This window comes from Taudactylus pleione, unplaced genomic scaffold, assembly GCF_031769625.1.
Source record: "Taudactylus pleione unplaced genomic scaffold, aTauple2 ptg000603l, whole genome shotgun sequence".
NCBI classification, from domain to species: domain Eukaryota; kingdom Metazoa; phylum Chordata; class Amphibia; order Anura; family Myobatrachidae; genus Taudactylus; species Taudactylus pleione.
Genome location: NW_028285005.1, coordinates 434,351 through 450,217, shown reverse-complemented (window position 1 = coordinate 450,217; position 15,867 = coordinate 434,351). Strand labels below are relative to the sequence as shown.

Here is a 15,867-nt window from a genome sequence, read left to right as displayed (position 1 = left end):
ACATCCTGGAACTGTGGGCAGTATACAGAGCCCTGCAGTCGTCCGGCACCGCTCTTCACGGAAGGGCCGTTCAGGTGCAGTCAGACAACGCCACCACGGTGGTGTACATCAATCATCAGGGAGGGACTCGCAGTCAAGCTGCGATGTCGGAGGTGTCCCGCGTCCTGGCTTGGGCGGAGAGCTATCTTCCAGCTTTCTCAGCAGTTTTCATCCCAGGAGTCCTCAATTGGGAGGCAGACTTCCTCAGCCGTTACGACGTGCATCCCGGGGAATGGTCGCTTCATCCAGAGGTATTCCAACTACTCGTGGACAAGTGGGGGCTGCCAGAGCTGGACCTGATGGCGTCCCGTCACAATCACAAGCTGCCTGTGTACGGGTCAAGGACAAGGGACACAGGCGCAAGTCTGATAGACGCGCTGTCGGTGAAATGGCTGTTTCAACTGGCTTACTTGTTCCCTCCGATATCTCTGCTGCCTCGGGTCCTGCGCAAGTTCAAACAGGACGGAGGCACACTGATCCTGGTGGCCCCAGCGTGGCCCAGAAGCCGTGGTACTCCGATCTGCGGAGCCTGTCCATCGACGCACCGTACCTCCTACCTCAACAGCGGGACCTGTTATCTCAGGGGCCCTGTCTTCACCCGGATCTGGGTCGACTATCTTTGACGGCGTGGCTCTTGAGACAGCCGTCCTGAGGTCTCGGGGCTTTTCTAGTTCTGTTATTACCACCATGCTGAGGGCGCGCAAGCCTGCTTCCGAGAGGATCTATCACAGAGTGTGGCACACTTACTTTCAGTGGTGCGAGGCCAGAAACTATGATCCTCAGGTGTTCCGGGTTTCGCGTATTCTGGCTTTCCTTCAGTCGGGTTTGGACTTAGGATTACGTCTTTCTTCGCTGAAGGTGCACGTGTCTGCTCTGTCGGTGTGGTTCCAGCACAGGATCGCTGCTATGCCGGACGTACACACTTTTTTCCAGGGAGTTTTGAGAATCCAGCCTCCCTTTGTGCCACCTGTGGCCCCATGGGATTTGGCGGTGGTTCTTCGGGCCTTACAGGGTCCGCCTTTTGAGCCCTTGGAGTTAGTGGAGCTCAAGTGGCTAACTTTTAAAACTGTTTTCCTCTTGGCAATTGCTTCTGCCAGGAGGGTTTCAGATTTGGGGGTGCTTTCTTGTCGTCCTCCTTTTCTGATTTTTCATCAGGACAGAGCGGTGCTTCGCACTCGTCCTGATTTCCTGCCTAAGGTGGTTTCCAGGTTCCACATTAATCAGGAAATTGTTGTACCAGCCTTTCAGTCGCCTGCTCTTTCGGCTGGGGAGACTTCATTAGACGTTGTCCGTGCACTCCAGGTTTATGTGGACCGGACTAGTTCTGTGAGGAAGTCGGATTCTTTGTTTATCCTCTTTGGTTTTCACAAGAGGGGTTGGCCTGCCAACAAACAGACTCTAGCCCGTTGGCTTCGTTCTGTTATTATTGAGGCTTATATGCAGGAGGGTTTACCTGTTCCAGCCTCTGTTAAGGCTCATTCCACTCGGTCTGTGGGCCCTTCTTGGGCTGCTAGCCGTGGCGCCTCTGCTGTTCAGCTCTGTAAGGCGGCCACCTGGTCTTCCATTCAGACCTTTTTGAGGTTCTATGCGTTTGACACCTTTGCCTCTCAGGATGCATCCTTTGGGCGCCGGGTTCTCCTATCAGCACAGGAGCGTCCCCGCCCTTAGTTGGACTGCTTTCGGACATCCCCAAGGTCACCCTGTGGACCCCTATGGACCCTGAAGTAGAAAACAAGAGATATGGTAAGAACTTACCTTTGTTATCTCTGTTTCTACGAAGTCCATAGGGTCCACAGGGCACACGCCCTGACGCACCTGGCTTCATATGGGCTCTGTGACTGGTCACCGGTTTTCCGTCTCCCATTTCTGTGAGTATGGTTCTTGTGTGTTCCAGTCTTCCTTCTCTCTGTTTCGTCTCCTCCGGCCTGGGCTGCTTACCAACTGAGGTGCCTGTGGCTCGGGGGCGGGGTATAGGGGAGGTTGGACCCAAGTGCATCCTGGGAGCAGCTAAAAGCTTTAACTCCGTGGTGCCCGAGGATCCAGGATCCAGGTATACCCCAAGGTCACCCTGTGGACCCTATGGACTTCGTAGAAACAGATATAACAAAGGTAAGTTCTTACCATATCTCTTGTTATATAGGGAGAGGGGACTGTACATTGATATATGAGGGGGAATAACACAGCTCCCGGAACACACTGATATGTGGTACAATTATTATATAGGGGGAGAGGGGACCGTACAGTGATATATGAGGGGTAATAACACAGCTCCCAGCACACACTGATATGTGGTACAATTATTATATAGGGGGAGAGGGGACCGTACAGTGATATATGAGGGGTAATAACACATCTCCCAGCACACACTGATATGTGGTATAATTATTATATAGGGTAGAGGGGAATGTACAGTGATATATGAGGGGGAATAACACAGCTCCCAGCACACACTGATATGTGGTTCTATTATTATATAGGGGAGAGTTGACCGTACAGTGATATATGAGGGGGAATAACACAGCTCCCAGCACACACTGATATGTGGTACAATAATTATATGGGGGAGAGGGGACTGTACAGTGATATACGAGGAGGAATAACACAGCTCCCAGCACACACTGATATGTGGTATTATTATTATATAGTGGAGAGGGGACTGTACAGTGATATATGAGGGGGAATAACACAGCTCCCAGCACACACTGATATGTGGTATTATTATTATATAGGGGAGAGGGGACTGTACAGTGATATATGAGGGGGAATAACACAGCTCCCAGCACACTCTGATATGTGGTATTATTATTATATAGGGAGAGGGGACCGTACAGTGATATATGAGGGGTAATAACACATCTCCCAGCACACACTGATATGTGGTACAATTATTATATAGGGGGGAGGCGACCGCACAGTGATATATGAGGTGGAATAACACAGCTCATAGCACACACTGATATGTGATCTAATTATTATATAGGGGGGAGGGGACCGTACAGTAATATATGAGGGGGAATAACAGCTCCCAGCACACTGATATGTGGTATTATTATATAGGGGGAGAGGGGACTGTACAGTGATATATGAGGGGGAATAACACAGCTCCCAGCACACACTGATATGTGGTATAATTATTATATAGGGGAGAGGGGACCGTACAGTGATATATGAGGGGGAATAACACAGCTCCCAGCACACACTGATATGTGGTACAATTATTATATAGGGGGGAGGGGACCGCACAGTGATATATGAGGTGGAATAACACAGCTCCCAGCACACACTAATATGTGATATTATTATTATATAGGGGGGAGGGGACCGTACAGTGATATATGAGGGGGAATAACACAGCTCCCAGCACAAACTGATATGTGGTATTATTATATAGGGGGAGAGGGGACTGTACAGTGATATATGAGGAGGAATAACACAGCTCCCAGCACACACTGATATGTGTTGTTATTATTATTATATAGGGAGAGGGGACTGTACAGTGATATATGAGGGGGAATAACACAGCTCCTAGCACACACTGATATGTGGTATAATTATTATATATGGTAGAGGGGACTGTACAGTGATATATGAGGGGGAATAACACCGCTCCCAGCACACACTGATATGTGGTATTATTATTATATAGGGGGGAGGGGACCGTACAGTGATATATGAGGGGGAATAACACAGCTCCCAGCACACACTGATATGTGGTATTATTATATAGGGGGGAGAGGGGACTGTACAGTGATATATGAGGGGGAATAACACAGCTCCCAGCACACACTCTGTGGTTCTATTATTATATAGGGGAGAGGGGACCATACAGTGATATATGAGGGGGAATAACACAGCTCCCAGCACACACTGATATGTGGTATTATTATTATATAGGGGAGAGGGGACTGTACAGTGATATATGAGGGGGAATAACACCGCTCCCAGCACACACTGATATGTGGTATTATTATTATATAGGGGGGAGGGGACCGTACAGTGATATATGAGGGGGAATAACACAGCTCCCAGCACACACTGATATGTGGTATTATTATATAGGGGGGAGAGGGGACTGTACAGTGATATATGAGGAGGAATAACACAGCTCCCAGTACACACTGATATGTGGTATTATTATTATATAGGGAGAGGGGACTGTACAGTGATATATGAGGGGGAATAACACAGCTCCCAGCACACACTGATATGTGGTATAATTATTATATAGGGTAGAGGGGAATGTACAGTGATATATGAGGGGGAATAACACAGCTCCCAGCACACTCTGATATGTGGTATTATTATATAGGGGGGAGAGGGGACTGTACAGTGATATATGAGGGGGAATAACACAGCTCCCAGCACACACTCTGTGGTTCTATTATTATATAGGGGAGAGGGGACCATACAGTGATATATGAGGGGGAATAACACAGCTCCCAGCACACACTGATATGTGGTATTATTATTATATAGGGGAGAGGGGACTGTACAGTGATATATGAGGGGGAATAACATCGCTCCCAGCACACACTGATATGTGGTATTATTATTATATAGGGGGGAGGGGACCGTACAGTGATATATGAGGGGGAATAACACAGCTCCCAGCACACACTGATATGTGGTATTATTATATAGGGGGGAGAGGGGACTGTACAGTGATATATGAGGAGGAATAACACAGCTCCCAGTACACACTGATATGTGGTATTATTATTATATAGGGAGAGGGGACTGTACAGTGATATATGAGGGGGAATAACACAGCTCCCAGCACACACTGATATGTGGTATAATTATTATATAGGGTAGAGGGGAATGTACAGTGATATATGAGGGGGAATAACACAGCTCCCAGCACACACTGATATGTGGTTCTATTATTATATAGGGGAGAGGGGACCATACAGTGATATATGAGGGGGAATAACACAGCTCCCAGCACACACTGATATGTGGTATTATTATTATATAGGGGAGAGGGGACTGTACAGTGATATATGAGGGGGAATAACACAGCTTCCAGCACACACTGATATGTGGTATTATTATTGTTATATAGGGGGGAGGGGACTGTACAGTGATATATGAGGGGGAATAACACAGCTCCCAGCACACAGTAATATGTGGTATTATTATTATATAGGGGAGAGGGGACTGTACAGTGATATATGAGGGGGAATAATACAGGTCCCAGCACACACTATGTGGTATTATTATTATATAGGGGAGAGGGGACCGTACAGTGATATATGAGGGGGAATAACACAGCTCCCAGCACACACTGATATGTGGAATTATTATATAGGGGAGAGGGGACCATACAGTGATATATGAGGGGGAATAACTCCGCTCCCAGGACACTCTGATATGTGGTATTATTATTCTATAGGGGAGAAGGGACTGTACAGTACACATCATTTATGCCATTTTCTTCCACTTTGCAATTTATCACTCCAAAAATGACATGTCATTATTTTGTAAGTTACGCTATTTAAAAAAAATCATATTGCCAAATAAGTCCTTAAAGAGGGTGTGCCATTGTTTCTTAACTAAGTCCTGACATTTTTCCTTTATATAGGTGTTTTCCACAACTTTTTACTTGCTTAGGAGGTGATAATAACTAATGCGCAAAAAATGTTATGTAGAATTCGCACCCGTGAAAAGCGCATCTAATAGGACTGCGTGATAAGTATTTATTTGCATCATAAGCCATATTTCATGAAAAAGAAGCATATCGTGTCTAATTGAATTCTCCTCTGAATGTGATTGTGGGCATGAAAAAATTTTTCTGGAATGATATAACAAAAGCTATAAATAATAATTCTCTTTAATTCATCCCTTTGTAACATAATTAAAGTTGAGCAGTATGAATAAAAGAGGTGTCTGGGAGGAACAATGCTCCTGGGGCCTTGCCGTTTTATATTTCCGGATCTGAACTGCAGAGAATTGCCAGCCGGCTAATTCTAGCCCCCAGCCGCCATTTGTGGTGGTTTGTCCTTTAGCAACATAGGATTGTGTGACTGCGTCTGAGGCGCCTTATGTAGCTGGATCTGAGAAACACTGACCAGATCTCCATAGCTCGGGGAGGAGGGCTTACTGGTCACATGGTGTTTCCTACCTGTGTATGTGACATGTACTCTTGATATTTTCATTCCTAGATAATTCAGCTGTAAGAAACAAGAGAGTCTATACTAAACTTCACGTGAGAGTCCTGTATAAATCACTGAGGATGGACAAGGACAAGAGTCACATGACTGAAAGGATACTAAATCTCACCCTGGAGATCATCTACCTGCTGACTGGGGAGGTGAGAGGATCTGGGAGTGTCACAGTGACATCACTTATATCTATAGTAATAATACAGGGACATGACCGGGGAGGAGAGAGGATCTGGGAGTGTCACAGTGACATCACTTATATCTATACTAATAATACAGGGACATGACTGGGGAGGAGAGAGGATCTGGGAGTGTCACAGTGACATCACATATCTATAGCAATACAGGGACATGACTGGGGAGGTGAGGGGATCTGGGAGTGTCACAGTGACATCACTTATATCTATAGTAATAATACAGGGACATGACTGGGGAGGTGAGAGGGTCTGGGAGTGTCACAGTGACATCACTTATATCTATAGTAATAATACAGGGACATGACTGGGGAGGTGAGAGGATCTGGGAGTGTCACAGTGACATCACATATCTATAGCAATACAGGGACATGACTGGGGAGGTGAGGGGATCTGGGAGTGTCACAGTGACATCACTTATATCTATAGTAATAATACAGGGACATGACTGGGGAGGTGAGAGGGTCTGGGAGTGTCACAGTGACATCACTTATATCTATAGTAATAATACAGGGACATGACCGGGGAGGTGAGGGGATCTGGGAGTGTCACAGTGACATCACATATCTATAGCAATACAGGGACATGACTGGGGAGGTGAGGGGATCTGGGAGTGTCACAGTGACATCACTTATATCTATAGTAATAATACAGGGACATGACTGGGGAGGTGAGAGGGTCTGGGAGTGTCACAGTGACATCACTTATATCTATAGTAATAATACAGGGACATGACTGGGGAGGTGAGGGGATCTGGGAGTGTCACAGTGACATCACTTATAGCTATAGTAATAATACAGGGACATGACTGGGGAGGTGAGGGGATCTGGGAGTGTCACAGTGACATTACTTATATCTATAGTAATAATACAGGGACATGACTGGGGAGGTGAGGGGATCTGGGAGTGTCACAGTGACATCACTTATATCTATAGTAATAATACAGGGACATGACTGGGGAGGTGAGAGGATCTGGGAGTGTCCCAGTGACATCACATATATCTATAGTAAAAATACAGGACATGACTGGATCAGGGAGTGTCACACTGACATCACTTATATCTATAGTAATAATACAGGGACATGACTGGGGAGGTGAGGGGATCTGGGAGTGTCACAGTGACATCACTTATATGTATAGTAATAATACAGGGACATGACTGGGGAGGTGAGGGGATCTGGGAGTGTCACAGTGACATCACTTATAGCTATAGTAATAATACAGGGACATGACTGGGGAGGTGAGGGGATCTGGGAGTGTCACAGTGACATTACTTATATCTATAGTAATAATACAGGGACATGACTGGGGAGGTGAGGGGATCTGTGAGTGTCACAGTGACATCATTTATATCTATAGATATAAGACGCATGTGACTGGGGAGGTGAGGGGATCTGGGAGTGTCACAGTGACATCACATATTTATAGTAATAATATAGAGACATACATATTATCAGTGTCTCAGTACTCACAGGAGCTGGGATATATTACCTTGCTCACGGTATCTTGTTTTATTTATTTTCTATCACTGAAATGAAGATGCCAGGAGATGTGCTATATTCTGTCCACTTTCCTATATATGGTAAACAGTATAAGGGTTTTCTTTGTAAGACTGACCTTTCTTGCATATTGTGCACTGATGACAATAAACTGCTCCATGAGTATAATTTTACCCTTTTATTGGTGTCTCCCCCAATACACAGGATTACACAGTAGTGAAGAAGACATCCGGTGAGTGTGAGACACCCAGCAGCCGTCCCTGTGTGTCAGGAGGACTGAGCAGGACCCAGAGCCCCATCACGGTGCCTCCACCTCACTCACTGATACATGAGAGACACAATGATCAGAAGATCCTGGAACTCACCAATAAGATCATTCAGCTGCTGACTGGAGAGGTGACTGCTGGGAATGGGACACTATACAGTAACACCAGGGGATGTGTCTGGGTGATGACTGGAGAGGTGACTGCTGGGAATGGGACATTATACAGTGACACCAGGGGATGTGTCTGGGTGATGACTGGAGAGGTGACTGCTGGGAATGGGACATTATACAGTCACACCAGGGGATGTGCCTGGGTGATGACCGGAGAGGTGACTCCTGGGAATGGGACATTATACAGTAACACCAGGGGACGTGTCTTGGTGATGACTGGAGTGGTGACTTCTGGGAATGGGACATTATACAGTAACACCAGGGGATGTGTCTGGGTGATGACTGGAGAGGTGACTGCTGGGAATGGGACATTATACAGTAACACCAGGGGATGTGTCTGGGTGATGACTGGGTAGGTGACTGCTGGGAATGGGACATTATACAGTAACACCAGGGGATGTGTCTGGGCGATGACTGGAGTGGTGACTGCTGGGAATGGGACATTATACAGTAACACCAGGGGATGTGTCTGGGTGATGACTGGATAGGCGACTGCTGGGAATGGGACATTATACAGTAACACCAGGGGATGTGTCTGGGTGATGACTGGAGAGGTGACTGCTGGGAAGGGGACATTATACAGTAACACCGGGGGATGTGTCTGGTTGATGACTGGAGAGGTGACTGCTGGGAAGGGGACATTGTACAGTAACACCAGGGGATGTGTCTGGGTGATGACTGGAGATTGACTGCTGGGAATGGGACATTATACAGTAACACCAGGGGATGTGTCTGGGTGATGACTGGAGAGGTGACTGCTGGGAATGGGACATTATACAGTAACACCAGGGGATGTGTCTGGGTGATGACTGTATCATTGTGTGTGTCAGGTTCCTATAAGGTGTCAGGATGTCACTGTCTATGTCTCCATGCAGGAGGGGGAGTATATAGAGGAACACAAGGGTCTGTACAAGGACGTGATGATGGAGAATCACCGGACCCTCACATCACTGGGTAAGAGGAGACTGTAATTTATTGTACAGGGGAGATTAGGTATGGGGGATCCCTATATACACACATCATCTGATAATGACATCTATACAATGTACTCAGTCACTGTGTGGCTCCTACAGATGGATCCAGTAACAGAAATACCCCAGAGAGATGTCCCCATCCTCTTTATTCACAGGATTGTACAGAGGAAAATCACAGGACCCCACAGGAGCATCAGGTAGAAGGGATTTAGGGTCTCACCAATATACCAAAGTGACTGTCATTATATGAAGCTGTGTGTATCTTATACACTGATATATTTTGTTTTATTGCATCTAATTTCATCTAACTTTCTAATTGTTCTTTTTTTCTGTTGTGGGTTATTTAGGGTGAAGGTTGGACATTTTTAAAGGTTGAAGTTATAGAAGGAGAAGAGACGTATGTGACTGATATGAAGGTAGAAAATATAAAGGGAGAAGAAGAGACCTATGTGACTGATATAAAGGCAGAATATATAGAGGGAGAAGCAGAGACGTATTTCACTGATATAAAGGCAGAAGATATAGAGGGAGAAGAAGAGACGTATATGACTGATATAAAGGCAGAAGATACAGAGGAAGAAGAAAAGACGTATGTGAGGGGTGATCAGTGTAAGGAGGAGGAAATCCCTACAGATATCAGCACAGGTGAGTAAAAAACACTTATTACAGAAAATAGTCGCATTCTCTCTCTGCACCATGGTATACTGTTCGGTTTGATTTTAACCAGTGTATTATATGTGTGGAGTTTATATGTTCTCCGTTTGGTGTGAATTTCCTTCCCCAAACCAAAAATATACTGGTATGTTAAATGACTTTCGACACAATGCACCTGTGTGTTCGGGTATTTAGATAGTAAACTCCTATGTGTATGGAACTTGGGAATGACTACATATCTTGCATACATCACTATGATTGGCTGATTATAAATAAAAAATAATACAGTCAATACAATCATCTTCTTCTACATCCTCCTCAGCCCCTATTGTATTCCTGCTCTCCCCCTTACATCGTGTCATTGTGTGTTATCAGCCCAGAGATCTGACCAGTCTCCTCCCCACACTCTCTGGTGTATCTCATACATCAGGAGCCATCAGCCCCTATTATACTCCTGCTCTCCCCCCTCACATCATGTCACTGTGTGTTACCAGCCCAGAGATCTGACCAGTCTCCTCCCCACACTCTCTGGTGTATCTCATACATCAGGAGCCATCAGCCCCTATTATACTCCTGCTCTCCTCCTCACATCATGTGTGTGTGTTACCAGCCCAGAGATCTGACCAGTCTCCTCCCCACACTCTCTGGTGTATCTCATACATCAGGAGCCATCAGCCCCTATTATACTCCTGCTCTCCCCCTCACATCATGTCACTATGTGTTACCAGCCCAGAGATCTGACCAGTCTCCTCCCCACACTGTCTGGTGTAACTCATATATCAGGAGCCATCAGCCCCTATTATACTCCTGCTCTCCTCCTCACATCATGTCACTGTGTGTTACCAGCCCAGAGATCTGACCAGTCTCCTCCCCACACTCTCTGGTGTATCTCATACATCAGGAGCCATCAGCCCCTATTATACTCCTGCTCTTCCCCTCACATCATGTCACTGTGTGTTACCAGCCCAGAGATCTGACCAGTCTCCTCTCCACATTTTCTGGTGTATCTCATGCATCAGGTGCCATCAGCCCCTATTATACTCCTGCTCTCCCCCTCACATCATGTCACTGTGTGTTACCAGCCCAGAGATCTCACCAGTCTCCTCCCCACATTTTCTGGTGTATCTCATACATCAGGAGCCATCAGCCCCTATTATACTCCTGCTCTCCCCCTCACATCATGTCACTGTGTGTTACCAGCCCAGAGATCTGACCAGTCTCCTCCCCACACTTTCTGGTGTATCTCATACATCAGGAGCCATCAGCCCCTATTATACTCCTGCTCTCCTCCTCACATCATGTGTGTGTGTTACCAGCCCAGAGATCTGACCAGTCTCCTCCCCACACTCTCTGGTGTATCTCATACATCAGGAGCCATCAGCCCCTATTATACTCCTGCTCTCCCCCTCACATCATGTCACTATGTGTTACCAGCCCAGAGATCTGACCAGTCTCCTCCCCACACTGTCTGGTGTAACTCATATATCAGGAGCCATCAGCCCCTATTATACTCCTGCTCTCCTCCTCACATCATGTCACTGTGTGTTACCAGCCCAGAGATCTGACCAGTCTCCTACTCACACTCTCTGGTGTATCTCATACATCAGGAGCCATCAGCCCCTATTATACTCCTGCTCTCTCCCTCACATCATGTCACTGTGTGTTACCAGGCCAGAGATCTGACCAGTCTCCTCCCCACACTCTCTGGTGTATCTCATACATCAGGAGCCATCAGCCCCTATTATACTCCTGCTCTCCCCCTCACATCATGTCACTGTGTGTTACCAGCCCAGAGATCTGACCAGTCTCCTCTCCACATTTTCTGGTGTATCTCATGCATCAGGTGCCATCAGCCCCTATTATACTCCTGCTCTCCCCCTCACATCATGTCACTGTGTGTTACCAGCCCAGAGATCTCACCAGTCTCCTCCCCACATTTTCTGGTGTATCTCATACATCAGGAGCCATCAGCCCCTATTATACTCCTGCTCTCCCCCTCACATCATGTCACTGTGTGTTACCAGCCCAGAGATCTGACCAGTCTCCTCCCCACACTTTCTGGTGTATCTCATACATCAGTACAAGAGATGTCACTATAGTGGATAAATTAATGGTTAATGTAATGATACCCTATGTGACATTACCCATGATCCTCCTTGTGCACTACCACATGTGATAATGGGGTCTATTTACTAAGCAGTGTTAGGAGACAGAGTGATAAGGTGCCAGCCAATCAGCTCCCAACTGTCATCTCACAGGCTATGTTTGCAAAATGACAGTTGGGAGCTGATTGGCTGGCACCTTATCACTCTGTCTCCTAACACTGCTTAGTAATATTACATGACTGACTGGTTTTCAGTATACTGTATACAACACATCACAACACACACTTCACATGAACTCCAACTTGTCACACACACACACAGCTATAACCACACACCCTTTTTTGCACAATGGCTCCCTCCAGTCTCTGTGCTTCGGTGCTCTGTAATGGTGCGCTTTATCTGCTGACCTGTCTCTATATCCTGCTCTGCTCTTTTGATTTCTTCCGCTTTCTGCTGTTGTCTGTCTATGCCCTGCACAATTCCCCTACCCTGTCCTGCTGCCTCCCCCGCTCTGTGCCCTGCACCATTCCCCTACCCTGTCCTGCTGCCTCCCCCGCTCTGTACTCTGCACCATTCCCCTACCCTGTCCTGCTGCCTCCCCCGCTCTGTGCCCTGCACCATTCCCCTACCCTGTCCTGCTGCCTCCCCCGCTCTGTGCCCTGCACCATTCCCCTACCCTGTCCTGCTGCCTCCCCCGCTCTGTACTCTGCACCATTCCCCTACCCTGTCCTGCTGCCTCCCCCGCTCTGTGCCCTGCACCATTCCCCTACCCTGTCCTGCTGCCTCCCCCGCTCTGTGCCCTGCACCATTCCCCTACCCTGTCCTGCTGCCTCCCCCGCTCTGTGCCCTGCACCATTCCCTTACCCTGTCCTGCTGCCTCCCCACTCTGTGTCCTACACCATTCCCCTACCCTGTCCTGCTGCCTCCCCCGCTCTGTGCCCTGCACCATTCCCCTACCCTGTCCTGCTGCCTCCCCAGCTCTGTGCCCTGCACCATTCCCCTACCCTGTCCTGCTGCCTCCCCCGCTCTGTGCCCTGCACCATTCCCCTACCTTGTCCTGCCACCTCCCCTGCTCTGTGCCCTGCACCATTCCCCTACCCTATCCTGCTGCCTCCCCCACTCTGTGCCCTGCACCATTCCCCTACCCTGTCCTGCTGCCTCCCCCGCTCTGTGCCCTGCACCATTCCCCTACCCTGTCCTGCTGCCTCCCCCGCTCGGTGCCCTGCACCATTCCCCTACCCTGTCCTGCCACCTCCCCTGCTCTGTGCCCTGAACCATTCCCCTACCCTGTCCTGCTGCCTCCCCCGCTCTGTGTCCTGCTGCCTCCCCCACTCTGTGCCCTGCACCATTCCCCTACCCTGTCCTGCTGCCTCCCCCGCTCTGTGCCCTGCACCATTCCTCTACCCTGTACTGCTGCCTCCCCCGCTCTGTAACGCCATCATTCTGTGTGGCTCTATCCTATCACTCTCCTTCCCTCTCAGCGGTTATATACAGTGACTCGTTACCCTGTTAGTAACATGACTCTGGTGGGGCTACTCTCCCTGAGGATGACCAGATGACCATATAGAAGCTGCTTGTGCTACATATATATCCACCTGGAGAACTTTGTGTAGTGTGGACGTAGTTGTTTGTAATTAGCCCACAAGTTTTCCGTGTGTATGTGTGAGGGCATCTAGATGGGTATTGTGGTTCACCAACATCACTGGCTAATGGGGCTTCCTGCTCTGTGATGATGGCTAGGGAACGTTACCCAGCAAAGTCTGCATTTGGGGGAGGTATACATTGGTGATGTGCCATCTGCCTGTCCCTGGGGCTGGGTCTATGACATGTGCTTATAATGTGCTTGTGCCATTTTATGCCAATATTTTATCTGTTCATCTAGAGTCTTATTTGTAGTTTGAATATTTGTAATTGTAATAATGTGGTCATAGTTTGTACCTGCAAATTAAACATCTTCACTCATAATAATTACACATCACACGGTGGTGTAGTGGTTAGTATTGCTATCTCTTCACACTGAAGTTATGAGTTTGAAACCAAACCAATATACTGTGTGTAGTTTGTATGTGTTTCATTTAATGCTCCAAATATCATAGTGGTAGGTTGATTGGCTTCTGACACAAATTAACCATAATAAATTTGAGAGTAGATGTGGTAGGGAATATAGATTGTATGATCCACTGGTGCAAACTGATGTGAATAGCCAAATATTCTCTGTAAAGTGCTGTGTAATGTGTGTGCGCTGTATGAAGAGCTGTGATTAATAATAATACAGTTATTTTATTTCCAGCAGATGGACGCACAAGCAGGAATGCCTTGGAGAGAGCAGATATTAAAACAGAATCTCCAGAAGACAGATCAGTTACACTAAATATACATCCAGTACCTCACAGTGCAGATATATCATCTGACTTTTATAATAATCCGGCCTGGTCTCCTAATACCTCAGCTTTTGTTACACATAGTGCAACTCATGCACCTGATAAATTATTTGTGTGTTCTGAATGTGGGAAATGTTTTAATAAGAAATCACGTCTAGTTACACATGAGAGAAGTCACACAGGTGAGAAACCATTTCCATGCTCTGAGTGTGGGAAATGTTATAAAGATAAATCATATCTTGTTAAGCATCAGAGAAGTCACACAGGTGAGAAACCATTTCCATGTTCTGAGTGTGGGAAATATTTTACACGGAAATCATATCTTGTTATTCATCAAAGATGTCACACAGGGGAGAAGCCATTTCCATGTTCTGAGTGTGAGAAATGTTTTACATTTAAATCAGATCTTGTTACACATCAGAGACGTCACACAGGTGAGAAACCATTTCCATGTCCTGAGTGTGGGAAATATTTTATAAATAAATCAGTTCTTGTTACACATCAAAGATGTCACACAGGTGAAAAACCATTTTCATGTTCTGAGTGTGGGAAATGTTTTACACATAAATCAGCTCTTGTTAAACATCAGAGATGTCACACAGGTGAGAAACCATTTCCATGCTCTGAGTGTGGGAAATGTTTTACACAGAAATCAGATCTTGTTATACATCAGAGAAGTCACACAGGTGAGAAACCATTTCCATGCTCTGAGTGTGGGAATTGTTTTACACGAAAAATGAGCCTTGTTAGACATCAGATGTTACACATGAGAAAAGTATTTCAATGAGCTGATACAAAACACAGTTTTAGTAACACTCCAGTCACACAGTATTTTAAGTTATCAATCCGCAGATACTTGGTCTGTGTGTGATTAATAAACAAAGAGGAGGAATTTACAGTGTAGAGAAATCTAAACAACAATAAATAACATAGATCTTTGTAAAGATGCATTCAAATATGTACTATTTTTAATATGAATACACCCAGGGAATATATATATATATATATATATATATATATATATATATATATATATATATATATATAGTGTATGATTCCAATATCAGAATGTGCCATGATACTTTACAGGTGGTTCTCATTATGCCTAAGTTTAAGATCTTTATATTCTATATATTTGCAGAATAAGTCTCCAGTTGGGACCTAGGATGAATAATAATTTGCTTAGATATGTATATATTATATCTGTCCTCATTAGTGTAATTGGGCGTATGGGTGTGATCATATCATGTGACTTACTAGTGGACACTATCGCACGTTATTACTAATATTATCAACATAATCACTATACAATATGGTATGTTGTGTTTATAACATGACCTAGATCCCAGTGACGCTGGCGTTATAGTAAGATAACGTATTAGTGATCTGTATATCATGTGTGTTATTTGTACCTTATTGT

General features: G+C 46.1%; 2 protein-coding genes across 2 annotated transcripts in view; one reads left to right on the top strand and one right to left on the bottom strand.

Moving 5' to 3' along the window:
• LOC148480722 (uncharacterized) overlaps window positions 1-15,867 on the bottom strand; it is a 200,631-nt gene that overhangs the window by 28,860 nt on the left and 155,904 nt on the right. The window lies entirely within an intron of this gene.
• On the top strand, window positions 8,229-15,429 carry LOC148480723 (uncharacterized). Its single transcript, XM_088453953.1, has 5 exons — window positions 8,229-8,293; window positions 9,209-9,287; window positions 9,407-9,504; window positions 9,655-9,952; window positions 14,357-15,429. Exons 2-5 carry the CDS (start codon window positions 9,254-9,256, stop codon window positions 15,232-15,234), a joined length of 1,308 nt encoding a protein of 435 aa, XP_088310079.1. The 5' UTR covers window positions 8,229-8,293; window positions 9,209-9,253; the 3' UTR covers window positions 15,235-15,429.

Excerpts from the sequence above, each read along its gene's own strand:
- LOC148480723 (XM_088453953.1), top strand. The coding sequence starts at position 9,254 with ATGATGGAGAATCACCGGACCCTCACATCACTGG. Across the intron at positions 9,288-9,406 it reads CCGGACCCTCACATCACTGG|ATGGATCCAGTAACAGAAAT; the intron begins GTAAGAGGAGAC and ends TGGCTCCTACAG. Across the intron at positions 9,953-14,356 it reads CCCTACAGATATCAGCACAG|CAGATGGACGCACAAGCAGG; the intron begins GTGAGTAAAAAA and ends TTTTATTTCCAG.